We start from the raw sequence: 27,546 nt of genomic DNA, 5'->3' as shown, positions 1-27,546 counted from the left end.
TCGCAATGAAGTTTAGATTGTTGTATAATAGGTTGGATACATCATTCAACTGTTTCAAGCAAAAATGCTGGGAAACTTGTTGATTATTTGGATGGTGTTTAATTGTGAAAAGAATGTGACCTGGATGCTTGAAAATGTGTGACATTATGTTCAGAGACATTAGAAATATGGAGAGGCCTAATCGAGTTCAATAAAAAAATGGTGGGAAACTTGTTTGATGGTTTGGACAATGTTGAATTATGTAAAGAATGTGACCTGAATGCTCGAAAATGCATTATATTAGGGTCAGAAAAATTGAGATACCACAACAAAAATTGATGGGATGTGCCTGACACAAGACAATGTTACTGTATGTTAATAAAAAGCACGCATGATCCAAAAGTTTTAAAACATTTATGCATGGACATGCTTACATGCCGTTTAATTCTACTAGTAAAACCACAATGGAAAGTGAAACCTGGAAAATAAAGCACATGGATGAAAACTTGAAGGTAGATAACAGTGATTCTGGATTTTGATTATGATGTTTAATGAATGATCTAGTTCTTTTGTTTCTCTCTCTTTGATGATAGACATTACCTAAACTTGAAAGTTTTATAAGCTTCAACATTGATAACATGAGGAAAATCTTGCCCTATGAGCAGCTCATCTTTGCCTTGTTATTGGGGCCTTAGATCCATATTTGTGTTATGCATCGTTTGAGAAGACTCCTCATTTAGTTGTTCATGATACTCTACATTCATTCTGTATTTGTCATGGTCTTCTATGACCATGGATTCAATATTTGTTCAATGACTTGGGTTAATATTCATAGCAACCCTTAATTTTGAGTGCCTGCATTTGTCATGTTTTTGCATCGTGATTTATGTTTGAGTTTGATCAACACCTTATCATTTTATATCAATGGTGCTAATATTTTGTTGAATGAATTTAAGTAAGAAAGGACAATGGTTTTGTATCCAAGCTAGATAAAGACTCCTCATTTAGTTGTTCATGATACTCTACATTCATTCTGTATTTGTCATGATCTTCTATGACCATGGATTCAATATTTGTTCAATGACTTGGGTTAATATTCATAGCAACCCTTAATTTTGAGTGCCACAAGTTTCTTTTCTGCATTTGTCATGTTTTTGCATCGTGATTTATGTTTAAGTTTGATCAACACCTTATCATTTTATATCAATGGTGTTAATATTTTGTTGAATGAATTTAAGTAAGAAAGGACAATAGTTTTGTATCCAAGCTAAATAATCCAAGCTAAATAAAGAACTCGTTTTTTGGTTTTACTTGGGACTCTTGAAACTTATACAAGTTTCAGCACATATTAAAGGGTTTGATTATCATGCCAAAATTACACAAGAATTCCAAACAATCTTGTTGAAAGAATTCATTGCTATACAAAGGTATGTGGGTAGCCAAAAGCAAGAGGATACCTCTTGATAATAGTTCAATCACCAATCAGAATAATTCGTGTTAGTGAAGTATGTAAGAAATTGAGTTCATCTAAATAGGCAATAACGAGAAATGAGCATCCTAGCTAAATGTGATTCTAATATAGATAATACAAGGGAAATCAAGGAATAATAAATGAGTTGTGTGCATTATCTATGAAGGAGTTCCCATTTAATTTACGTGAGAAGCTAGAAATTTACGATAACAAAAGTAAGAGAGGGGGTGAGCATATACAACAATCTTCTAGTCAATTAAAGGTTGCATAATGTCAATATCACATGAGGAAAAAGGTGCATCATCCAAATAGAGTAGTAGTGTAGCCAAGAATTTTGCCAATGTTGGTCCTAAAAGTTACCATTTTTTGCCATTTCCATGGTGAGCTCTTCTGGTATGTTCATAGACCAAATTTGAGTAGGTGAGAAGGAGCACTAACATTGAATTAAGCACGGCACGAATAATTGAGACTCAAACATTCTGGTGATTTCTTGCTTGTCAATTCTTTTGTTGGTGTATTGAATATGTATAGTTAAGTCTCATGTGCCTTGTGTTGAGTGTTAATTGATGAACTACATGATTCAGAGGGAGCGTTTCACCTTTCCATACGTATTTAGTGTACATGTTAGTACTAGTAGCTCAAGAGTAGTTGACAGCTACTTTGGGTATTCTCAAATTCAAGAGGGTAGATGATGGAGCTACTCGAGACAATGAACTCATAGTGGTTCGCATGAAGAATATACCAGGAGTAAGGTGTTACCTTGGTGAAGTAACCAAAGCCGTCACACATTTGGCACCATTGGTAAAGATTTACAACATTGTTCAGAGTTGCCTTAACCTCACGGGGGGATGCTACAACAATAAGGTGATCGGGGTGCCCTTGGATAGTGTGGTATGATCTAACCCTCGAGTACTACAACATATTGTCTGTTTGTGTGGTCTTGCTCAACTCGTAGAGAATAAGATTCTGAAAATGCAAGTGAATAAACATACTTGAAGATGATAAAAACTTAAAGCCATCAACATTAAAACTATCATTTATCTATTTCAGATCAAATGGGAGGGGCCCACCATTTGATATATTATAAATGTACAATGCATGCAACCTTTAAAAGTCTTTATGATTATATGTGCCATGACTCCACAACCTTAGGATAGACATTCAATATCCCCATATGATTCTACACTCATTGGTGATGACATTATATTAATACCCACCACTGTCATATGTTTTAAACAATGCATATGAAAATTCCCATTGGTTTTCACATTTCGCTGATTAATGTCACCAAGTTGATTATTGGCCTAGAGCTAACCTAATTAGGGAAAAGCGTCCAAAATAATGATTTCCATGTATCTCTTTTGGACAAGAAGCATTATTTCCCATAAAACTTAAAGTGAAAAGTGCTTGACTTTTTACAATTGAGTTAAAAGGTTTTAAAACCACACTAGTTGATAGATTAGCGTACAATCGTATTCTTTAAGTTATGTGGGATGAGGTGGTGGAACACTATCTACAACAATAATTGACAAGAGAAAAAGCATTTCACAAAACCCACATGGCAAAGATCATCAAAGCTCTTCCTTAGGATCCTTACTACATGAATTGCCCCATGCTTGCAATCAAATCCACCTCTCCCACTTAGGTCCATCCATATGCATGCCTCTAATTAATCCTTTTAACATGTTTGTATGATGACTATTAAGTGGCACCTTTAGGTTTGGGTGTCAAATTTTTTTCCATCTCCCATTACTCTTTTTTAGTGTTTTTTATACAAATGCTAAAAATTTCAAGAGGTTAAGGACAAGTTTAAGATTTGAAAACACACAAGAACCGATCACAATATTAAATTCCTCCATTTGTACATGCACAATTATTGCCCTTAGCCTACTACAATTATAAGATAACCATTTCGTACATTGAGTCTTATCTAAAATGCAAAGTTACACAGGTTGTTCACAACATGAATGCTCGTGGAAAGAAAATTACCTAGGACTTTAATTAAGTTACGAAATAAATATCCATAAGTGAGCACGTAAAGGGTGCCTCAAGCTACCATAAAAGTTTTAACTTCCAATCTTGGGGATCCATAGAAGCTTGTTCATCATCTTGCATAACATTTTTGTCTTATTACCTATGAAAAACTAATACAACACAATATGTTAAAGTATGAACTCAAATATGTGCCTTGGGCTAGAATATCAACATAATATTAATGTTAAATTTGTCACTAATTCACATATTCGGGTGGCAATAATTATAAAATGTATGGAATATACAAAGTCTATTTGCATGCGACCTCAACCATTCTTCACCTAATATCTTCTTTTGTTATTTTCCTTAGATGATGAATGCTAATAATCATGGCACAACATTCAAAACAACAATTGGTAGGAATTTATTACAAAGAATTCGTATAAAAACTCAGATCACCCACTGCGAATGAACAAGGACGACGTAAAAACATGGTGGACTAATGATTGTAGTCGAGATCTTGGAGTTACATCACGATGAAAAGAAGGGTTTAATAACAACCCCAATGAAATGAATTGTGCTCTACATGTGAATCACATTCACAAACACATATCTAGGCTTTTTTGGTTCATACGTGACAATGAGCTTTAAAGTAGTGTTATGTTGTCAAGCAAAATCACACAAACGGGGTGGGACAGTTCATATTCAAATGATACGATTCAAGATCTGAGTAACAATTTGATAATTTCGATGATCCTTTACGATTCTCGCTTTTCATGGTGGACAAAGGTTGGAGCCGCATAGGAGAGACACCTTTAGCGGGTGGTTTGAAACCACACCTACCCAACGATGAGGATGACATTTTAATGCCCTCGGAAACTAACTCACATCCTCATCCAGGAGACAAAGAAACATGAGGAGACGAGACAACCAAATGTCCCTCGTGGGTTCTTGAATACATATCCTCATTGGTCTACTTAAACCATTGAACTAATCTTTTGCCTTGAAGCATCAAAGTTAGAGACAAACCATGCCCAAGCAACTTGGTTCAGTTGACAAGGAAGCATTGGTGAATGGCATGAAGAAGATGAAGATGAAGATGAAGGATGAAGAGCTAATAATAGAGAAAGTTCTTCCAAGTGTAGAGAAGAGGAAGAGAATTCCTCTACTTGCTCAGAAGGATTCCAACAACATATCCATCAACAAATCCCCTGTTCCTCCCTCCCTGTGCAGAGCCTGCAGCAAAGGAGCAGTTTGCTTCATTGGTAATGATGGAAGAGTCTCTGCTGCTTCTATGAGGCTAGTTGTGTGCAAGAACCCCACATGCTCTGCTAGCAATCCTGAGTACATTCTAGCTTCCATGGCTCCCAAGAAATACCTCCTCTCTGGAAAGAATCAACAACTCATTGCTCACCATGGTCCCAAGCCAAGCTATATCAGCAAGCCTATGGAGGAGAAGAAGAAGAAGAAGAAGAAGGCTGAATCACTCACTACCTTAACAGAGGATTCTACTACTTCTACCATGTCTAGCAATGGGGGTCTATCAAGCTCTGCTAAGAGTGATGGCCATGGATTTGAAGCTTCTATTGATGGGGGAATATCCTTGTGTGTGGATGATGATCACTCTCACAAGGAAGAAGCAATGGCCATGGCTTTTGATGGGAATAGTGTTGATCCTGAAGCAATTAGGGCTCTTGTTGGGGGGGATCATGAGGAAGTAGTGTCAATTGTGAGTGAACTTGAGCTTGACCAATCTCTCCATGTTGAGCATGATAATGAAGGAAAACCTCTAGTCGGGGATCATGTTAGGCCCATTGGACCCTCAGGCCCGGACAAGGCGATTCTAGATGTTATGGTCAAGAATGGGGACAAGGACACGGCCATCCAAAAACCGGCAAAAATATTGGTCACCCCTCATGATGAGTGGACACCAAACCTTAGTGTGAACCTGACACCAGCCCTTCCCCTTGACCAAGCCAAGATTGCCCTCCCGAACTTTGCAAGACTTGATTGGGTATCAAGTGACACGGCCCCGAGCATGGAACTTGTCCATCATAATGATAGTGATGATGCACTACCACCTACCCTCCCCTGCAAGGTGGCTCTAGTCGCCCCTCGAGCATCAACAATGTTTGCCCCACGATGTGAATCCACAATCACAGCCCTTCCAAACCTCAACACGATCACCCCCCTAGACCTGGGCACACCCGCTCTCCCTAACCCCAAGCTTGTCACCCTCCGGAAACAACAAACTCAAGACACAAAAGATGCACACGAGTGGATGCTCAATCATGCAATAACAAGACTTGTGCATAAGTTGAATCCCGATGGGAATACCAAGGTCAAGATCTTGATTGAAGCTTTCGAAGCCCTTATTTCACACACAACGCTTGAAGCAATGAGGTCCTCGAGATCTAGTCTAGGTAAAACAAGAGTTTGATTCTCTATATATAGTGCGGTCATGAGTCATGACATATGTTTTTATCTCCCTTTTCTACTAGGGTAAACTAAAGTAGTGTTAGCAATGCATATGAATGCCTATCTCAGTTTGTATTTAAATAGATTGTATTCATGTGGGAAGAGTCTTTTGAGTGTGGAGTAAGAGGTGGTTTTCTCCTTATCAATGTTGTCTTTCAACACAATCTTGTGCATGAGACTTTCTTTTGTTCACACACAACTTGTCTTGAGGAAAGCCTCACTAGCAAATAAAAAAACTTGACAATCAAACTATCAAAATTAGACGTCACACTTCCCACGAAATTTTATGGTGCACGTCAAATCCATGGGATAATCTCATAGAGAATTAAACCAACATAAATGTGTACAAAATTGAATGGAATGCAATCCAAGCCTATTTACTTGTATATAAACTTATAAATTGGAAGCACAAGCATAAAAGCTAAATTGCATATCATTATTCGTTTTACACATCTTACAAATATGGTAAGTTAGCACCATGTTAGACTTACTTTAGATTAAAAGTTCATCAAGCTTTTGTAGTGGCAAGATTATCTCGTATATTGTATTGCCATGCCCTAGGTATGCTCTATCTCATGTACATTCTTCTTAAAGAGCTTTGTGAATGGCACGACACAAAATATATGTCACACATGATGATTCGATTTAGCATTATCCATAGAAAGTGGTTGGCTACTCAAATGAAATGATTTGTCCTTTCATATTAGGCTAGTGGCTAAGGAGAAAGTTCAAATGGCTCGTGTACAGCTTTATAGACTTCGGTGTACAAGCACATAAATGGATTCATAGGTACATGGCATTCTTGACATAGACCAAATACTCAAGGTTTATACACATTACCATCAACTTGGCAATCAAGAGTGTGATTATGCAAGTTTTTGTCTTCCCACCATTATTTGAATGGATAAATATTGGTGGTCCTACATTGATAATCAAGATCTGAATCATGCTCTTGATCTTCATCAAGGCCATAGCTTCTCGTAGGCATAAAGTGAATGGGATAAGTTTGGGAGTTGCATTGACAATAAAGGACATTGTAGCAAGTCTACATCTACGATCCCCTCTAATGTGAGTGGAAATAAAAAGGACATGATAATGGCACAATTGCAATTCTCTCTAACATGAGTGTGATAAATATGGGTGCAATATGAAAGAAATATGCACGAGTTTTGTTGAGTCTTGGGATAAATATGCTTCGAATCACCTTGACAAAATAAACATATAATAATCATGTTAATGATATTCTTTGACTTAAGATTTCCATCCATAACATGGATTAGATAAATATGGGTGGCGCTTGAATATCTTTCAAAGAAAATGGCATGGTTACAATGCAATGAATGGAAAAAAAAAACACATAAGAGCATTCCACAATCAATCCTCCTTAATGTGGATCTTGTAATAACTATAGGTGCCACCATCAACAAAAAAGGACATCACATGGCAATGTTGCTAATCAAGATTACAATTTTGTGTCGCGTTCCCCTTAACGTGACCAAGATAAATACATATGGACAGCAACATTAAACAAAAGGGACACCACATTACACAAATAGTCATATTACACATGACAAATAGATCATTGTCTTATGCCGCCCTATGTGAATGGAATAAATATGGGTGACACCCTCAAAGAAAAGGACATGGTGCCACTACTCGGTAATGAAGATTGTGGTCCTATAAATGACACAATGATCGAGCTCTTGATTGCCCTCCCTAATGTGATAGGCATATTTCATAGAGTAGGAATAACAAAATCTAGGTAAGGAATGACAAAAGTTTATTTCATTGCATGAGGAGTCCATTTCATATATTTGACGAGCATATTTCTCACATTTTACATGTAAGGTTCACAGTCTTGTCATACTCTTTAATCAAATTTGTAATTTATTTGAGGACAAAAAATCACCTTATTTGAAAAGATACTATCTCTCACTCACTCATTCTACATGTAATAGATAATCACACACTAATTTGCTTATACAACTAAGAGAATGGAAAACAATGAGGACCATTCCAACATCCCTTAACATCACATGATCATGACGATTGTTCACCAAATTGCTACATATGCATCTAGTTTTGAAGGAAACATTGGGTAAGGGACATATGTTAACCCACATAAGTCTCTCTTTTGTGTAAATTAAAGTAAAATTATGTTTATGTGTTGCTAGATTCACATGCGCATCATACTTGTTTAATTGTTCAAAGGGTTGTTCACAAATCTTCCTCCCTTACGCACTCTTACACTATACATAACTACCCAACTCTCTCTCACTAGTGTTAGAGAATATGAAAGTAAGGACACTTTACAAACTATTTTCATCCTACATGGCCCATGGCACGATACAAAACATCATGGATGTAATTTTGAATCCAAATGTCTTTTCTTAAAGGTGAGAGGACAACATGAGGACCCAAAAACTTGTTGTCTTCCTATCTAAAGTCTTCTATTTCGAACACACACAATCATGTTAAACAAAGCAAAAAAGAGACCATTTATTCGTCTTATTTCTACAACCGACTCCACCATTCCAATGTGTTTTAAAGGGTAAGTCTTCCATTTCAAAACTATCATTCACATTCACGAGAGAAAGGAGAAAGATTTTCTTCTTAATACTCTACATGTAACATGACCCCATCATTTCATGCCAAGAGGCTAGCCTCTAGGCTGAGAGAAATGGAGAGGGAGGGAGATCTAAGAATCATGTTCTAGGCATGATTGGAATCGTGATGTCCATATCCATGCCCATGTGGTTGTTTACGCGACGTAAGGGAGTCCAAGAGACAAGAATGCTCAATCACAAGGGAAGGTCTTGTAAAAGAGGGACAATAGTGGAACGTGATGGGTTCAATAACCACAAAAGAAGTGATGGGTCCCAACCTTACCCTTACCCTACTTGGGGGATCATCCCTTTGAAGTGTGGTGCACTCACTCTCTCTCACTATTCCTTCATCCCTTTTTCCCTTTACAAATTCACTTATTTTTATACTCTTATATTCTATCCCTACATTGCTCATTAGGTACATTAAGTTTTCGTAATGGTAGTATATATTTATTGTTAATCCTAAGCCCCCTCATTCCAATTACAAATCCCTCTCCATCTATCTATCCACCCACATCAGGAGGAAGATTATACAATTTATCATAACCCCAAACCTCTGATCTCTTTCTCCATTGCTCTTACAAGAGGACTCTATAAGCTCTCTCGATCCATTACTAGCTTATCTACTCCATAGTAGAGCATTCCTTTACAAGGCATACAACACATATGGGCAATTTCTCGTCTTGCGTTAGCTTACATGAAAGGTCGGTATCGAATAATACAAGGGATAGAAGATTAGGTTATGGGGCATGTGGTAATAATAATGTTGCAAAGGTGTTGCTAGTGGATGGGAGTGTTTTGAGGTTTAAGGTGCCCATTAAGGCCATCCAAGTGTTAGTAGATCACCCCCACCATTTCATTTGCTCATTAGATTCTCTAAAACCAGGAATCCATCCACTCTCAATCCTTCTACAACATGAAGAGTTAAGCCTTGGTAAACTCTATCTGTTGCTACCAAGCTCTAGAAGCTTACAAAAGCAGGCCATCAGCTCAAGGCTTGCAAGGAACTCAGCATCAGTGGCTATGAGCAGGAATGTGAAGAAACCGGAGATGGGTTCGATTCATCATCGGAAACCGGAGATGATGGGTTCGATTCATCGTCGGAAACCGGAGATGGGTTCAATTCATCGTAGAGAAACAGAGATGGGTTCTTCTCCTATCATCAAGACAACAGAGATGGGTGCTTCTCCTAGGATCAGGAAAACAGAGATGGGTTCTTCCCCTAGCATCAAGAACACAAGAGGGCAGATTCAACAACCACCATGTCCATCTGCAGTTCTTCATCGTTGCAGGACAACATGGGTTCCAAGGTTGCAAACCATTGAAGAAAGTACTCATTCCATCCATTCATCCATGGCATCCATGCAGATTCATCATCAACCATCATGATCTATGCACAACATATATATATATATATATATATATATATAGACCTAAAATTGACCTAAAACCTCTACAAATCCTTCTTTTTAACACCATGATAATGCTCATCATCATAACATAACTTATAAGCTAAGCCCTCCACCACACACCATTCACCACTCCTTTTTGTTGTATGTATATATTAATCAAACACCTCTAATTAGGCCTTCCAATGATCACATTCAATTATACTATGCGCCATTCTCATATCCATTAAGGTGTTCGGGGCCGTAAGATTTCTAGCCATTTTCACCTGCTACCGTCTTTTGCTTTTGTTCGACCCATAACTCATTTCACCCTATCATCGAAGATCACAACCACACCATGGCCCCATTGAAAGTGTAGTGCGCCCATTGCCAAGTTTTAGATAGGGTCCTAGGGAGAACCTTATATGTGCACTAGTTGGTAACTCTATGAGAGACCCAAGGTGAAAGAACACGCCAAGCTAAAGGTTACAAGATTTGTATGCTTACATTAGGGCACATTGTCTATTAGGTTCCATTGGTCATGGTAATTGATTGTCTCTAACTAAATTGTACAACTTTTTCTTCTCCATAGATCTCTACTATACCATGGATTCCTTGTACAAATTTTGAATTTTATTTTTATTTTATGCGTTAAATTGTAGGAACTCTGCCTAAATTTATAGTGTAAGTTGTGCCTAAACTTATGGTGTGAGTCTTCTTGGATGACATGTTATTTTTTATAAATCAGGGCTATTACCAAGTCAAGCATTTCAACAAGGTATGCATTCTACTTAGTTATACCCTTGCACATTCATTGTTATCATACAATGTAACAAATGTCAATTACCAAGTCAAGCATTTCAACAAGGTATGCATTCTACTTTGTTATACCCTTGCACATTCATTTTTACCATACAATGTAACAAATGTCAAAACGGATAAGACCATCATTTCTATTCTAAATTCATAAGAAAAGTGTTGAAAACCAAGGACTATGAAGACACACTTGGTAGGCTAAATATTGCCAAAATTGTGTTTGTTGTATGAGATACTTTCTTTGCCATCATGGTAAATGACAAGAGGCTAGAAAATGAAGGAGAGGATATAGCACCCCAAACCTTTAGTCTACATTTACATAACCTAGGTGACTTATTGACCTTAAATCATGTTGTATAACCTTTAGTCTACATTTACATAACTTGGTGACACCTTGACTCTTGCATGGTTGTCGAAATAATAAAAAAATTCATACAAAGTGAAAGGAAGAAACGAATGGGATCATATAATTACAAGAAAAAAGTTTGGAGTTTATAAGCGTGTTATGTTTTGAAACAGAATGATACTACGTGGATGAAGTTTTGTTCTAATCATAATTCACCTTTATGAAATGTTATTGGCTCCCCTAGGGACCCATGTAGTTTTAATGTGGGCGAAAGTTGGTTGGGCAAAGGAACAAACGTCTAATCTTTGATATCTTTGGCACAAAACACTACAAATGATTTGAACTACTATTTTCACTCAATCTAAGGATTGGAGGGCTTACATTCCATGAATGTTCATAACATTTTTCAAGCTTACATGCCAAATCATAACATTTTGTAGAAGAGAACTCAAAAACATGAGCATGAGCAATTACGGTTCACAAGTTTCTATCAGCTTTCCTTGTTTAATAAGGCCTTGAAATTAGGTAGATGGACTATAGCAAAAGATGAATAAAACAAAACAATCTTATAAACAAAAACTTGTTTTAGCTCCGAAATGTGAATCTAAAGAATCTTCTTTATTAGAAGGACACTTTGCAAGACAACAACTTGCAAACCTTTTTCTCTTTACTATTCTATGGAAAGGCATCCATTTTTGCAATGTAAACTAGTAATTTTGTGATCTACATTGGGTAGATAGACATACTCCTCCTGATTACTCCTCAAGAAGACATGGGCATGAAAGAACATATGTACGTGAGGGTGTACAACCACTTCGTTCAAAACTCCTAATTAGTTGGTGAAGAAGATATGTCCTCCATTATAATCTATAGGAATTCAAATAACTGTTTAGTTCAAAAGTTTTAATTAGTTGATGATGAAGGTATTTAATTATTAACCATTAAGGTTCATTAAAACTTTATAATAGGGTGTCATACAAGGTAGGGAGCTATAAACTATTATTCTAGAGCTTGACTCACACTTCAATTTTCCTTACTGCTCCACCTATGACAATTGTTGTTGACATCCCATAACGAGAGACGAACATGTGTGATGTGGATTTCAGAGAAAGAGAATTTGGCTGCAACATATGGATGGTCGGGCATTATTAAAACATAAAGAATGATTATGACTTAATTATTAAAACGTAAACAATGATTATGACTTAATCATTGCAATGTCACTACAAAGATATTTGAATATTCTTAGACGTAAAATGGTTTACAATAAATAGGTCAACTTTTGTTTCAAGTAAGAATTTTATTTGCAATTGCTTTATGATCTTTCTTACATTTCAATGCAAACCGGAGGTAATCGTTCTAAATTTCATCTCATTATCAGGTGGAATGGGCCACATTAGTATGAACTTACCATTAGACAACTCAAAAGTTGTGCCATTTTAATATGTAGCTTATAGAACCTATATATTTCAAAAACTATAATATCCAAACAAAAACAAATTTTTGCCTTACCATTTATAAGATGAAAGTTTGAATTTATTAATTGAGAGCATTACTAGGATGGTTTAATAATCACAATTAGGAAGGCGAAGAGAATCCTTTTGAACCTCATGAAACTCTCGAGTTCTAGTAACTGTTATATTCTCCGCTTATAATCCAAGGTTTCAACATTGTTGAAGCCAAGTCCAAGGGGTCTATGACCAAATAGATACCTTCTACGACAATATTCCCAATAACGATGATACGATCATTAGGGTGGATACATTTCCTCCTCTCAACTACCACGTCACCTTATTACTTGAAGGTTTGTATATAACACCCAAAGGTGTTGCTTTCAACCCCCACCTCAAAACACTGCTACACGTGACGGTTCCTTAAGATCATTCCATTTGTTCCCACTCTTCTTACATATGCACAACACTCTAAATTCCAATATTCTAGCTTAGGCATGATGTTTGATTTCACACCATAACATAAGACAATTGATATCTACCGCCATTCCTCCCCATAAAATGCATGCAAAGGTGGCAAATGGACATTGTTAGGAACTATATTCTCGAGTAACAAAAATATTAAAGGATCAAGAATTGTTGTATACCTCAACCAAAAGAATACAAACTTGTCGACCAAATAATAGTGAATTTCTCTATAAAACCTAGGTCACACTTTTTTTTTACTTGAAATAACTTATTTTGTATGTTGATTTGGATTTCATATCATTTTTATATGGACGATGATCAAGAGATTGTGCTTTACAACCTTGTAGTTCAAGTTAGAATCTAGTTCAATAATCTTGATATCCAATGATGGGGTAACCATGAAATTCTAGGTCATCCAATCAATAACAACGTTAGGAGTTAAATGTTAATTAGGAATATTCAAACCACCTATCTTTTGATAAAAAGAAGGTTTTATATGTTAACTCTTAATTTCTAATTAGGGTTTTGTATTTATATTTTAGAACTAAAAGAGTTTCATTTGTATATTAACTACTCCTAAAGTTAATTAGCTTGGTTTAACTTAGGGGCAACTCTAAATTGTCCCAATGTTTTCGAGAGCAATCATATGTGTTATTTGAGCAGTTATATGGTTAGCTTATCCTCCTCCACTCAATTATATCTGCTATCTGAGGAATTATATGGTCAAGGCATCACCTTTAATGTATTTTCGAGGCTTGGCAAAGGACTTTTGAGGAAATACCAAACTTGAGGCTTATTTGGAGATGTAGAAAGAAAAATCTGCGTAGATAATTTGGTATGTGTTTTTCCCTATAATTGATCAATAGTATGCAATGTGAACATCAAATTTTGGGTGGTTGTATTGTCCTTTCATTACCATCAAAATTGACATCCAACTAAAAGAAAGTAACATAAAATATGACATTGAGTGTGACAACTTGATTGGATTTCGTTGAAGTCACTCATTTCATGATGCAGCTCAAAAGTCAAGTCATATTAAGTTATAACAAGAAAAGAAATAAGATCTATAAGGATGTTGTGATAGATAATGATCATTTCATATCGTTCTACCTTGTGATTGACAGGCACAACGTACATGTGCGCATCATCAAACAGTATAGTGTAAGATATGCTCGATCCAAAGTTCATTTCCCTTGTGTACGTTTAAAATCCATGAAAGTTGTACTTGTAACTTAAGATTTTACACTCGTATCAAGGGTTTCCAACAATAATATAAATTACTAGCAAGAAAGTTGGTGATAGTACAAATTTTACATATACCCCTCGTGTAAGAGTCTTCATGAATGTTAAGCAAAATAAAAAAGAGAATAAGCAAGAAAGGGCGATCTCTTAAGACCAAATTAGTATCATTTTTATGCAAAATAAAAGACTACTGGTTGTGAGAGATTGATACGAGTCCCCCACCAACATCCCATACAACTGAGTTTTGACATGGATCGTACCTTGGGTTTGAATGAGGATGAACACACACATGCAACTAGAGCTTTGCCCCGGTATCAAAGTCTCCCCCTTCATGAAAGTAGGCTAGCCTTCTTTTATACATATGTTCAAACCCTAAGCCCCTATCTATTTCACATCTGACTACTTTATCAGAAGTGTTCAAGTGATAACGTACTCAAAAGTTGTCCCTTACCATGAGAATAACTCAAACCTTACCCTTCATTCATATTGAATTAGCCCACACGTACTAACCCTTAAGCTTAGAGAACTACAACTTATAATACCATATGGCTATGCTCGTAACACTTGGGCTAGCGAGTTTCTATGTTGGTTGTCCATCGAGAGTGAAGGAGTCGTAGCTTCAAGAACATTCTAACCTATTGTCAACACCAACAAAGTTCCAATTTCACTTAAGTATTTGGAGGATTCCAAATCTCAAACATGTTTTAAGTTACCAAGGGCTTTCTCTCTTGTCAACTTGTTCATGAGCACATGTACCCCATACTCAATTAGAGGAAGACACACTTACACAAATCTCAAACTCGTAGCCAAAGGGTGGCCCTTCCCAATTTATGAACCACAAGCACGGTTAACGTGGGAGCTTGTGTATGAAAAACATAAATGTCTTGGAAAGCGCTTGTTGTCTCATTACCAAGTTGTATGTTACCATGAACTCAAAAGCATCCCCCACACACATAGAGAGTGATGTTTTGCTTGGAGATAGTATGTCCTCACAATATTGTTACAAGTGTCACACCAATTTCTTATAGAGGTATCATTTGGGGTTGAACCTAAATTGCATTGTCGATGAGTTCAATAAAGCCTCACAAGTGGGAAACGATATTAAAAAGAACTCAACATGAAAAGGGACTAATAGAGACATCAAGTAACACGATGCAAATATTGTGATAATTTGAACTCTCATGCATTACTATACTAGGGTTTGCCACCATTTAGATATACTTGATGAAACATCAATGGTTTCTAATATTGTGATAATTTGAACACTCATGCATTACTATACTAGGGTGTGCCACCATTTAGATATACTTATGAAACATCAATGGTTTTTGACATTAAAGTTCTCCCTCTATTAATAAAATACGAATAGCGAGAGAAATCACATTCCTAGATGATCCATGTGTAAGTTTGGAAGATAAATGTGGTAAGTTTCATGATATTTGTACATGTGAGGTATGCATAATGTAAAGCACACCAAGTGGAAGCTTCGATATCAAGGTATATATCACAAGGTTAAATGAAAATGCAACTAACATTAATAATAATAATAAAAGTGTACATAATCTTGCTTTTCCAATTGAAAGGATTCCAATATGTATACGAGGTAGGTGGTAACTACTAGCTTTGATATCACAAGATAAGAGGGGGTTATAGAAAGAGCCTCAAGGATAAAAAAAAAGTTTAGTTCCCAATATTTGTCGTTTATCGGCGTAATTAAATCCATGACGAAATTGTGATTGTGCAAGGTGCCAAAATTGTTGGGATAGAAAATTGACCGCAAGTCCAAGGATAGACTTGAAATTGTATGGAAATTGACAGTATAGTTTATGTTCAAATTAGAAATTCGTACTGATTTGATAGGTCCTAAATGAATTAGAATGGGCAATGAAATACATGTCCAATAGTATAATCACAATTGTGGCATCTGCAACGTCTAAAGGATACGCTGAAATTTTAAAATAAATATTCCATTATTTGGCAACATCTAAAGAATGGATCAAGTAGCAAAGCTTACACATGAAACAATTATTGTACTAGGTTGCCGACAACAATATCCTTTACGCGGAGGAGAAAGCGAGAAGTCGTTATATAAGAATTGTCGTTTGAGTCACATAATATCTCAACGAATACAAAGATAAGGATATCACGTGGGCTTCAGGAGGTTCATAAGAGCAATACATGATCTTATAGGAACTCTTGATCATCGACTTTTCCATTGGATAAATGGTTTCCATACGAGAGTACTCTTTGAAAATACAAAGAAGTAGTCATTTGCGGATATATATACAACTTACAAGTATATGTTAGGGGCGTTAGAAATCTAACATAATGGGATCGAATGTGGAAGGCTAAATGCCAAGTGATGATATCTTACTCCGAATACCAAGTGGTTGAAGCATATGGATGTACGGGGGGGGGAGCATGTGGTTGTGGTGTTGTTGCCTGCCTACATACGATTTTGAAACCCAGGACGAGTCATGGACATTATTTACGACTTGGCCAAATGGAATGGGAGCAAAGAGACATCCCCAAGGTGCACGTTGAGAGAAGTCTCACGAGGTGAAGGTTGCAATGTGGCTTGCGCCCGAAAGGAAAGGCCCCCCCCCAATGTGTCCGTTGGATGCAATGTGAAACCAAAACAAGGCACCCTCCCGCTAAACTCCCACTCAAGAAGAGATACATCTACGTCTAAACAAGACTTTTGGACCTTTCGAAAACTTGCGCGTGATGGCCTGGCACATATGGTGGAAGGGGGGGGGGGGGGGGCATTTGAGTAGGTCAATCTAATATATTGTGTCTAGCGATGGATGGGACAAGTTTCGGCTCGAACCGAACCGAACCGTTAGGAACCATGACTTAACGGTTCAAAAACCTTTTGAGCTAGAGGTTTTTGTTTGAAAAAATTTAAAAAGACACACCCTTCTCTTCCTTGGTGGTGTCCTAAGGACACTATGCGCCAAAGGTGCCATGTACTACTAGTACTAGTAGTAGTGCTTGTGGTGGTGGTGGTGGTGTCGGCGTCCGCGGCGGTAGAAGTCCGAGACCACAAGAGAGTCGGAATTTGTGTCGGAGTTCTTGTCGGACAGGTACACGAAGGCATCGCGAGATTTGGGTCTAGTAGTAGTAGTAGTAGTGGCGGGCGAAGGGCAGATCGGGTCTTCGGAATGGACGCTCGAGGCCCGTGTGGACGCCGGGCGGCAGCGCCACCGATATAGGAGAAGCTCGTGGGTCGTGTCCGGCCGGAGCTTGGCACGCGCCGACTCGGTGGGCGCCATGTAGCTCGGGATGGCGGCGGCGGCGTGATGGAGGGAGCTATATACAGGAGCACCGCCGGCGTCGTGGGAAAAGCCCCTAATTTGGTGCGGCGGCGGAGGAGGAGGAGTCAAGTGCGCTAATGTTTTCCCCCGCGGCGGCGGCGGCGGCGGAGGAGTCACGTGCGCTAATGGTTTCCCTCGCGGCGGCGGTAGAGGAGCCACGTGCGCTAATGGCTTCCCTTGTGGCGGCGGCGGGATTCCTTGTCGTGGAGTCACCGGCGCCGACCAACGGCCGGCCGGTATAGGCGGCGCCGCCGCCGGTGAATGGCGGCGGCGGCGGCGGCGGCGACCATCCCATGGACGCGTGGCCATCCATCGCTCCAGCCAATTCCAGCCCATGCCCCTCATCCCGCCGCCGTCCCATCCATCCCCCTCCTCCTTCCTCTGCTGCAAATGTTTTTCCAAGTTCATCCTCTGCTTAAACCCTATACCCTAAACCCTAAACCTTAAACCCTAAACCCTAAACCTTAAACCCTAACCTAACTAACCCTAAACCTCTGTGATTTGAGAACAGAATTACCTGCTGCGAAGAGAACGCATACGCCATCGCCCTCTCTCTCTTCATCGCCGCCTCTCGCTTCGCCTTCTCCCTCGCTTTGATCTGCTCCAATGTCTGCATCCGATCATCCCATTCCTGGCGCCCACCACGCAGCCGCTCCTCCTCCTCCTCCTCCTCCTCCTCCTCCTCCTCCACCTCTTCTTCCTCCTCCTCCTTCCGATCGCCGCTCCTCCTCTGCAGGCGACACAAATCAGACCGACGCAGAATCGATCTGGACACAGAATTTTACAGCAGAAGGTGTTTTCAGATCTGAATGATCGCAAAATGCTTTACCCGATGATCACTGCTGTGGGAACCATACGATTGATGAGTACTACTGCTATTCATGGAGCGATCGATCGCTGCCAGCGGTGGCAGATTAGGGTTTCTCCTCCACCCTCCTCCTCTTCCTGCTGCCTCCGCCGCCGCATTCGTCCTCATCAACGCCTGCACGCAGCGCAGGGCCGCCGATGCCTGCCGCTCAGCAGACAGATCGCTCAAATCAGCCGCCCGCCGCCTGTCGGTTCGCCACCGCGCCAATCGCCTCTGTCGTATCAAGGCCCGCATATCTCTCCTAACCTACCGATTTTTTTTTTTTGTTTTGGCAGAAATAATTAAAGGACATGTTTGATTATACCTATGTAATTTGGAAACGGATTCAACCCTAAAACCCTACAATCAAAGATGGCCTCTTTCAGCCATGAATTATTTTTGGAACCATACCAGAAATCCTCTGAATGCTGCCTGGATTCGGATGGCGGCGGCGGCGGCGGCGGTGATTGTGGCGGATGCAGTGGCCTCTGCTACCGATCGAGCTTCGCATGTCTGACTCATAATAGATGATGATTTTTCACTGCTGCGGGCTTGATTGTTGTAACTGCTATGATCGATCATTTTAGATGTAGCCTTAATGTTGAAGGAATTACGATGAATCTGATGAATCTGGCTATGGCTATGGCGATAAGCAGGTGATTTCGGGGTTTCTATGTCATTCTGAGATCGGGTTTGGCTATGGCGGTGGCGCAGGTTGGGCGTGGTGAGGTTCACGACATGCGCAGCCGCTTCTGCAGCTGCTACCGCCGCCTCTGCCGCCGCCGCCGCAACCGCCACCATCGCCTGGTTCTGTTGCTGCTGTCTTTGCTGCATTTGTTGCCGTGATCCACCATATTTGGAGCTAATCTTCTGATCTTCATCATCGCCAATCAACAGTGGTGGTGGTGGTAATTCTTTATTACCGTTTCTGCTAAGTTTAGGATTAGGATTAGGATTATGATCCTGACTCTGGTTCTGGTTCTGGTTCTGTGATGATGAGGACGATCGATAGAAGCGGAAGATCCATCGATTTCGTTTGGAGTCTGACGATGTGGGTTTAACGTATTTCTGCAGCGAATAATCATCACAATTATAGGCATTAATGATGTGTGAATCTCTTCTGATGATAATTAGTGATATGATGATGATGATGATGATAGTGAGGATTAACTGATCTTCTGATCGTGATTAATGGCTGAGGTGATCAATATTGCAAATGGATTAATGAAAGATGGATCAAGGAGGAAGTACCTGTTGATCATCACCATCACCACTAAATCCCTTAATCTCTGGGGCGCCACAGGGCTGATTATGGAACTGTGGATTAGTGCGATCAGAATGATTACAAGAGTGATTAGTGTGATGATTAGTGGGGTTGGTCTGATTACTGGTGGGGTTAGGATTAGTTGTGATTATGGGCGCTGAGAAAGCCTTCTTTAATATTGCACTAGTCGCAAGGAACCATGAGCTGCCGCTGCTTGATCGGGCCTTCTTCTTGCCCGCCATTACTGCTTAACGATGTAACATGAAGGCATCATTTGGGATTAGGGCTGTTAATGATGCGTGATTAGGCCCCTGGATGGGGCTTAATGATGTATGGGTTAAGCCTTAATGATGTGGTTTAACAAATGGATCGATGCGATTAAGTCCAGGGGTTGAGCCTTAATAGTGGGACTAACCAATGGAATGGTCACAGGATTAGGCTGCCATAGATTGAATCTTAATCATGGGATTAAGCAGTGGGATGATGTGATTAAGCCATGGTTAAGTATATATATAAACATATATGTTTGTATACATGTATTATGTGTGTGTTCTATCACTTCTATGTAATGATCCATCCCTTTATATAGTTATATATACATATACATATACGTATAAATATACATATACATATACATACATACATACATACATATATAGATATGCATACATATATGATATATATATATATATATATATAGAGAGAGAGAGAGAGAGAGAGAGAGAGAGAGAGAGAGAGAGCGCTATGATTGAATGAATGGGAAGCCCATTGCTTACTCCATCAATATGATCCCCCAACACTTGCCAACAAGAACCAACCAACAAACCCAATAACCAAACATTCTCTCAATCATGAAAACCATGACAACAATCCATTCAATTCCTTCAGACATCCCTTCGAATCACAGTTTGCCTCGCTAGCTAGCACTCAAGATCCGTCACTTCATCCCCCCACAATTCGCCACCACAATTGTGGGTCATCATGTCGGTAATGGGTTAGTTCATCTGTGTACGTTCGTAGCCCTAGTACGAGGATGAACCACCACATGAATCACTCCTATAATTATTAGCGATTCGATGTCCCGGGCCGAGAACAATTGCATCAGCCACTATGATTGTTAAGGTCACGCAACCACACTGACGACACATCGAATGTCTCAACATTCAACAGTTACCACCAAAAACATGAAACTAGACTTGGAATGTATGCTTCAAGTCATGGATTGACACAAGCTAAGGTGCATGCAATTTTTTTGCTTTATATACATACCTATATAATATATATATATATATATATATCTTATTATCATCGTCTTCCAAGGTCATGTATGGCCAATGACACAAAAAATATTACATTTCACGTAATATATATGAAAGTGAGTAGCGACTCTCGAAGATGTTCAAGAACATTACCAATGAATGTTGGAATGGAGAGTGCACATTGTTTTGTTCTTGGGCAAATTGTGCATAGCTGACTACTCTCATCACATGTGCCCCAATGCCCCATCTCACATCGCAATGTGTCAGAGCTAAGTCAAATGGAAAACAACAAGATGGGCTCGAACATGTATTGATGTGTCCGGTTTCCTTGTTTAGTGAAAAATATGGTTTTTGTAGTTAGGTGCACCATATGTAGTATAATATGCGAAGCATGAGCCGCCACATTTTTCGATGTCATGATACATTGGCGTTGCAAAAAGGCCTCATTTAGAGAGGAATCTAGACAGAGAGGGGTACATTTGCATAGTCACTTCTCACCGAGTGATCAATATTCATATCAAGTGAGCACCCTTGCCCTTTGTCTGTATGTCTTACATAAATGATTGTCCTTAGTTGTCTCCATTATTAGTTCATATTCGATCTTCGTGGGTGTTAGTAAAATATAGGGAAAAGTACCAGGATACCCTTGGAAGTTCGTCTATTTACCAGAATGCCCCTGGAAGTTCCAAATTTACCAAACTACCCCTATGTCCAAAAAATTACACTTTATAAAGTAATTATACACTCAAATCTACAAGCCCTATTTACCAAAGATGGAAGAAATGAACCCGAACTAGCCCTATTTACCAAAGATTTGAGTGTATAATTACTTTATAAAGTGTAATTTTTTAGACATAGGGGTAGTTTGGTAAATTTGGAACTTCCAGGGGCATTCTGGTAAATAGAAGAACTTCCAGGGGTATCCTGGTACTTTTCCCTAATATATCTATCTATCTATGAGTTATGGAATTACACTCATCTCTTGAAAATGTTTGTGTGTTGCATTCATACTAAGTCACTTGTCTCTATGCACTTGTGACATCTTTACATACTCTTTGTGTCTTACTCATATATGAATCCTTTATAAGCTTGTGTTATGTAGGTAGCTATAACACTTTGTTTCTACGATATTTAAAATGCATACTTTGCACCTCGATTTTTCTTTAAAGATGATTAATTATGCTTTTTTGTTGAAAAGTAATTCCGAAACCTTATTTGATCGAATACTTCTCTCTCATGTTTTATTAGGTAACGATAACATTAAGGCAAAATAAGAGAAGATTAAGTGTAGACATATCACATAGAAAGAAACACATATCTCCATACACCCGAAATCATATTGTGCTAGTTTTATGAGAATTGAACCATATCTTCATAAATTTCATTCTTTTTCGATTTAATCGATGTGGTCAGAAGAGTTCTTTTAAGATACACGTGACACATTCTATTAAGTTTATGCCAAAGAAAAATACTACATAGTGTCTTGCATATTCAAGTGTTCACTTTTTCACCTAAAAGAATGAAGATTTTGATTTAGGTTAGATGCTCTTCAAAATTTACCACAAACTCTATGGTGGAAGAAAACGGTACACAATGTAAACCTAGGGTCACCAAGGATGGGACCACACATAAAATGTGTGGAGGGCAATATGTAGGCAATACAAGCTTGAGGTTTTGTTGGCTGCACTTAGAGTTGGTGATCAAGTTCCTTTGTGTAGATCTATATGAGCTCCATTGTGGTCTACCCCCACATTTTTTGGTATTGATGGCTCCACATTGATAGTGAGGTGGTCATGAGCATAGAAGAGGATATGCTCCCCAATAATTCCTCTTGTGACAATATTGTCTTATTGATGGGTGGTTAAAGTTGTTGTTTGGGGTTTAGAGGAACAATCTTTGGCTTATAAGGGTGGATGGGGATCCCCTTTCCTCTAGCATGATTAGACTATGACTATGATCTTGCTTTTGGTAAGGATGACAATGAATGTCGCAATGGTAAGAATGGACTCAATTTTCATTCCTTTTTGAATGACCTTCCTCCATTGATGTTGTCCAAATTTCATGTTATAGCTAAACAAGTTTGGTTGCCTCTTAGATTATCTTTGCAACTACAAAACCTACGATAGGCGACATCAATGAAGTAGATGGCGTGTCACCCCACATTTGGGACATGGAGTGTGAAATGATGATACATAACCTCGTTATTGAGTCAAAAGGGCATACAATGAGAACAATTGTTTGTAGGAAAAGGAGAATGGGAAGCACAAATCATCCATATTTAAAGAAATTGGGCAATTCTCCAAGCCATTCCTTCATTTGTGAGGTGTTGATGGTGGCAGTTGATGGATCTGTGGGTAATTGCATCAAGTGAGGTACTTCGAGTGGGTCCTTAGTGACGTAATTCTTCTTTGCTCTCATCTCGAGGAGATGGGAAATGGAGAACTTACATGGAAGAGAGTTTGCATGCAATTGGTTAGATCTAGAGGTATTAGCCTCCACTAGGATGGCTTTTGTCACATTATGTCTTGAGTCGATGATTTGTCCTTGATATATTAAAATCATGATTGTGATCTTTCTTCAAAGAATGTAAGGAAACTTGTGAATGTAAGCTCCACATCCAGGAGGAAAATAGTCGTCACTTCCTTGGACAAACTACGTCTTTTAGGACATCTACTAGATTTTTGGTGTATCATGGGTGAAAATATACAAGCCATTGGTGTCAAGGAGTCGAGATGGAGTGAATTTGTTGGTCATTAGAACATTGGCCTCGAGATGGAGTGGATTTGTTGGTCATGGAATGCAAACTTTTAGCTCAATGCATAGAATTGAACTTATCGGCATTATAGACCATTTCATGCTTAAATTATGGAGTAGTTCGTTGTTGACAATCCGATGGATTTGTAATTACAAAATTAATTGCCAATCATTACGATGTAGTTGAGGAATAAACTATGATGTAATTGATGAGTGTTAAGGAATATTCTTAAAAACCAAAGTCAATGACTTGTAAGCAAGTACTTAATGTGGCCAATACAACATCAATGTTATACTTGCATATGATGGAGATGGTATGACCATCACCTCTAAGTCCCTCTATAGAAGAGGAGACGAAGTCAACAGAAAAGGGGGATGTCAATAGTTACAATTAGATGTAAGAGAGATACATATATGATTATCCAACATCATGCATATCTTAGCATTAGGAAAATGAAAATATTTGACCATGGCAATATCCAACAGAGTGAAGGGAACACATGCACATATAGAGAATCCGATAGAGAGAGAGAAAGAATGACAAAACAATCAACAAAGATTCGAGGACATCACGATTGGACTATATTAGTGACAAAAGACACTATGAACATCCACAGACAAGCCTCATGTCGGGAACCTCTTGGGCTCGCGGTTTGAGCTCAAGAAACCCAGAGAGACTACCGGACCCTAAGAGCGTTTTTGCTCAAGAAACCTTAATGAACAAAGAACCTAATCAACCACAAACCTTAAATCCCCCAAGAGAGGGAAACTAAAGAACCTAACACTTCAAGAAAGACCAAAACCGAAGAGAGAGAGAGAGAGAGAGAGAGAGAGATCTCGGCAAAAATAGCTTCTCTTTCCGCCACTCAACAAGCGACCTTATTGGTGTCTGTCTCGGGGGATCGATTATACTGAATGGTAATGACTATGCCATCAGTTGTGAAGCCTGGAAAGTTGGGTTTTTAAGAACCACATGAGGCATTACACAAGATTCCTATCACTCTTTCTTCAATGAGTATTAAAATTTTAGAACAAGTTTGTGTTGATTTGGTTCATGTTGCCAAGGAAAAGATGCTTAAAATGAAAGACCTATCAGAATGCTTACCAAGGTGCTTCACATTACAACTCACAAGTCTCCTTGTGGTGAAGGAACAGATATTTTTGGCAGGTTTGAGCTCTGAGTGCATAAAAGAGTAATTGACCTCCATATTTCTTTTGAGGTTGTTAAATAGATTACCTCCATCACAATTGAACCTGGAGTGGAAGTAGAGGTTACTGTTGTAGAGCCTTGAAACGTTATACTTAATGGCTTATTCTACTTTTGACCTTTGGGATATTGCAAAACCTTTGAGAGAGAGAGAGAGAGAGAGAGAGAGAGAGAGAGAGAGAGAGAGAGAGAGAGAGAGAGAGTTTTATTGGATAATTGTAGCATTTTCTTCCAGCAGGAAATGGAGCTTTCCTTAATTGGGTCAAAATGATGGAAAGACATCTTTGGTGGATGTGATGGCGGTAACATTTATGTTGCATTAGGAAAATTTCTGTTGCACACATAATATACAAAATCATGAACATTGTGTGCAAGAAGATCGATTTCTATTGGAAATTCAAGATGTATGATGGATATATTGTAGGTTTGGGCTGCCATTCTTTGTTTTTTTATCTAATATATTTATATGAAAGTCCTTAAATCGACAACGAAATACAATAAGATTAATTGGAAAATGTCAAATGTGAACGGCTTATGCTTGAGACCTAGATGAGTAAATGAAAGGAAACTTGTATTATCATGTGGGAAGCAATGGCAATTACACATGGTTTCTTCCATAGCTTCATACCTCCATTGACAACAACTTGAGGGGTAAACTTGGGAAAGCAGAGGAATGCCGATGACAACAAAGACTGTGTGTACAAGGATATAAGGCATATGTGTCATACCAACATTAGATCATGGAAATCATTTCTCGCCATGTTTCTATTTTAGTAAGGTGGCTTTCTTCTTTGCAAGGAGAAGGAAAAGAATGCATCTTTCGATTATTGCAAGAGCATGACATTCTTAATAGATTGTCTCATGGTTAGCCTCTATTGTTTTTATTATTATGGGGGTGCTAAGGATTAATTATCTTGCATGGTTGCTCATTTTGTAGTGAATGAAAAATAATATGTATGCTAGTTTCCTAAATTGATCACATAACTATCAATATCTACATGTTTAACTGTTGTATATTTGTTTTTCTTTTTAATACCATTCTTTTGCCTTGACCTTTTTCACATTTGTGAGAGCTGACCAATAACAAAGTTTGGACTAAAATGTTAGAACTCACTAAATCATAACCAGTATATGTAAGGGTTTCGCGGTATCGATGATTGTTTTGGACTGATGGAACAAATTATGCTTCTATTGTCAAGGAGGGAGGGTTGTGTCAATTGAACTCAAATGATCTCATGTGGAAGTGGATACTTTGATATATATTATCTAGGACAACATAATGATTAATGAACTCTCTATGTTATATATATATATATATATATATATAAAATACATTTTCTCATGTGCATGTGCAAATCATTGCACATCCCTGTTTTATTCGCCCTACCCTATTTTCTCACCGTTGCCGAAAATCTTCACGACAACGTGAGTGTGTGTATGAATGAACATTCATATGCAAACATGTATGTATGAATGGGTGTTTGTGTTTATGTGTATGCATTTGTTTTTGTGTGAGTTTATGTGAAGAATATATGTTTACATGTAATTTTTTGTTAAGTTGTATGTTTTTGTTGAGAATCAAGCTCAACCTAGCCTTGTGTGTGAACGCACCCTTTGAGAATCTATGAGCATTCAAAGGTTAAAAGTCACACCACTACTCTCTACACATTAATTATGTATTATAGAATCATATTCTATGACACATAACTAATGAGTTCCATATTCCCCATGACTAATTAATCTTCACATTCCTCAAGGTTCTAAAGAGAGAGTGGATGTTGTAGTGAGTTAATGAAGAGAGAGGATGACTTTATATAAAGCACCCTCCTCCTACTTCATATAGTGTCGGTTGTGACTCCTTGTAATGCTACATTTTATAATTGATATTCTCCTTGTTAATCTTCTTCTTGATTACTTCATTTTTTCTCTCTTATCTATCTTGCGTTTTCTTTTCTTTCCTCTCTTTCCTCTCATGTATACACATAACACATATCTCTTCCGCTGCACAAAATCATACCCGAATCTTTACATGGTATTAGAGCAATTTGGTAGCTCGATCTAGCCCATCCACTCGTGTTGTGTGTTCGATACGCCGACAACAAATCCGGATATCCACTATCGTAGTGTCGCTATATAGTTCGTGTTCAAAAGATGAGGAAAAGAAGAAAGAAAGTGTCATCGACATAATGAATACTCAAATGGGGAGACTTCTCCCTAGCGAGAAGTTAGAAACAACTTTGCATCTTGGGAGTACAAGATGCACCAATACCTTGTTGGTCAAGGATATTGGAGCTACATCAAAGGAGCACAAAAAAATCTATCCGACCCGAAAGACGCCGACTACTTAACATGGGAGCAAGCGGTGTCGTGGCGTGGCTCGCCTAGAAGCGTAATGTTACATAGACAAAAGATATCGTGAAAGTGATGAAGGAATCACTGGGATTATGGACGGAAGAGACGAAAGAGTAGAGATAGAGTAAATAGAGATCAACAAGATATGATAAGATAGGATATAGAATGATATGTGAAGGAATAAAAGAAATTTATAATTATTTGATGAAAGAGTTACAAAAGTGATTGCGAGCGTCATTAAATCGTCGAACTTTGTCTCATAAGGTAATTGCTCTTCTCTTTCTTGATAAGAATAGGCCACAACAATCTTCACTTCAATATTTCGAT

At 38.5% G+C, this 27,546-nt stretch overlaps 2 protein-coding genes across 2 annotated transcripts; one reads left to right on the top strand and one right to left on the bottom strand.

Moving 5' to 3' along the window:
• The first annotated feature begins 8,925 nt into the window (after positions 1 to 8,925).
• Positions 8,926 to 10,507, top strand: LOC147858794 (uncharacterized). Its single transcript, XM_087325322.1, has one exon. It carries the CDS (start codon positions 9,175 to 9,177, stop codon positions 9,895 to 9,897), a length of 723 nt encoding a protein of 240 aa, XP_087181448.1. The 5' UTR covers positions 8,926 to 9,174; the 3' UTR covers positions 9,898 to 10,507.
• A 7,828-nt stretch (positions 10,508 to 18,335) lies between these two features.
• Positions 18,336 to 20,058, bottom strand: LOC147858793 (uncharacterized). The gene is made up of 2 exons (XM_087325685.1): positions 18,795 to 20,058; positions 18,336 to 18,650 (listed from the first exon to the last, which is right to left on the bottom strand). The coding sequence occupies exons 1-2, from the start codon at positions 19,215 to 19,217 to the stop codon at positions 18,336 to 18,338; spliced, it is 738 nt and encodes a 245-aa protein (XP_087181811.1). The 5' UTR covers positions 19,218 to 20,058.
• Positions 20,059 to 27,546: the final 7,488 nt, after the last annotated feature.

The sequence above is a fragment of the Azolla caroliniana genome, unplaced genomic scaffold (assembly GCF_043228905.1).
Source record: "Azolla caroliniana isolate FFs.n. ecotype wild unplaced genomic scaffold, voAzoCaro1.0.p SCAF_10, whole genome shotgun sequence".
In the NCBI taxonomy this organism is placed as follows: Eukaryota; Viridiplantae; Streptophyta; class Polypodiopsida; order Salviniales; family Salviniaceae; genus Azolla; species Azolla caroliniana.
The sequence above is the reverse complement of the archived record's forward strand: the minus strand, read 5'-3'. Positions and strand labels throughout refer to the sequence as shown.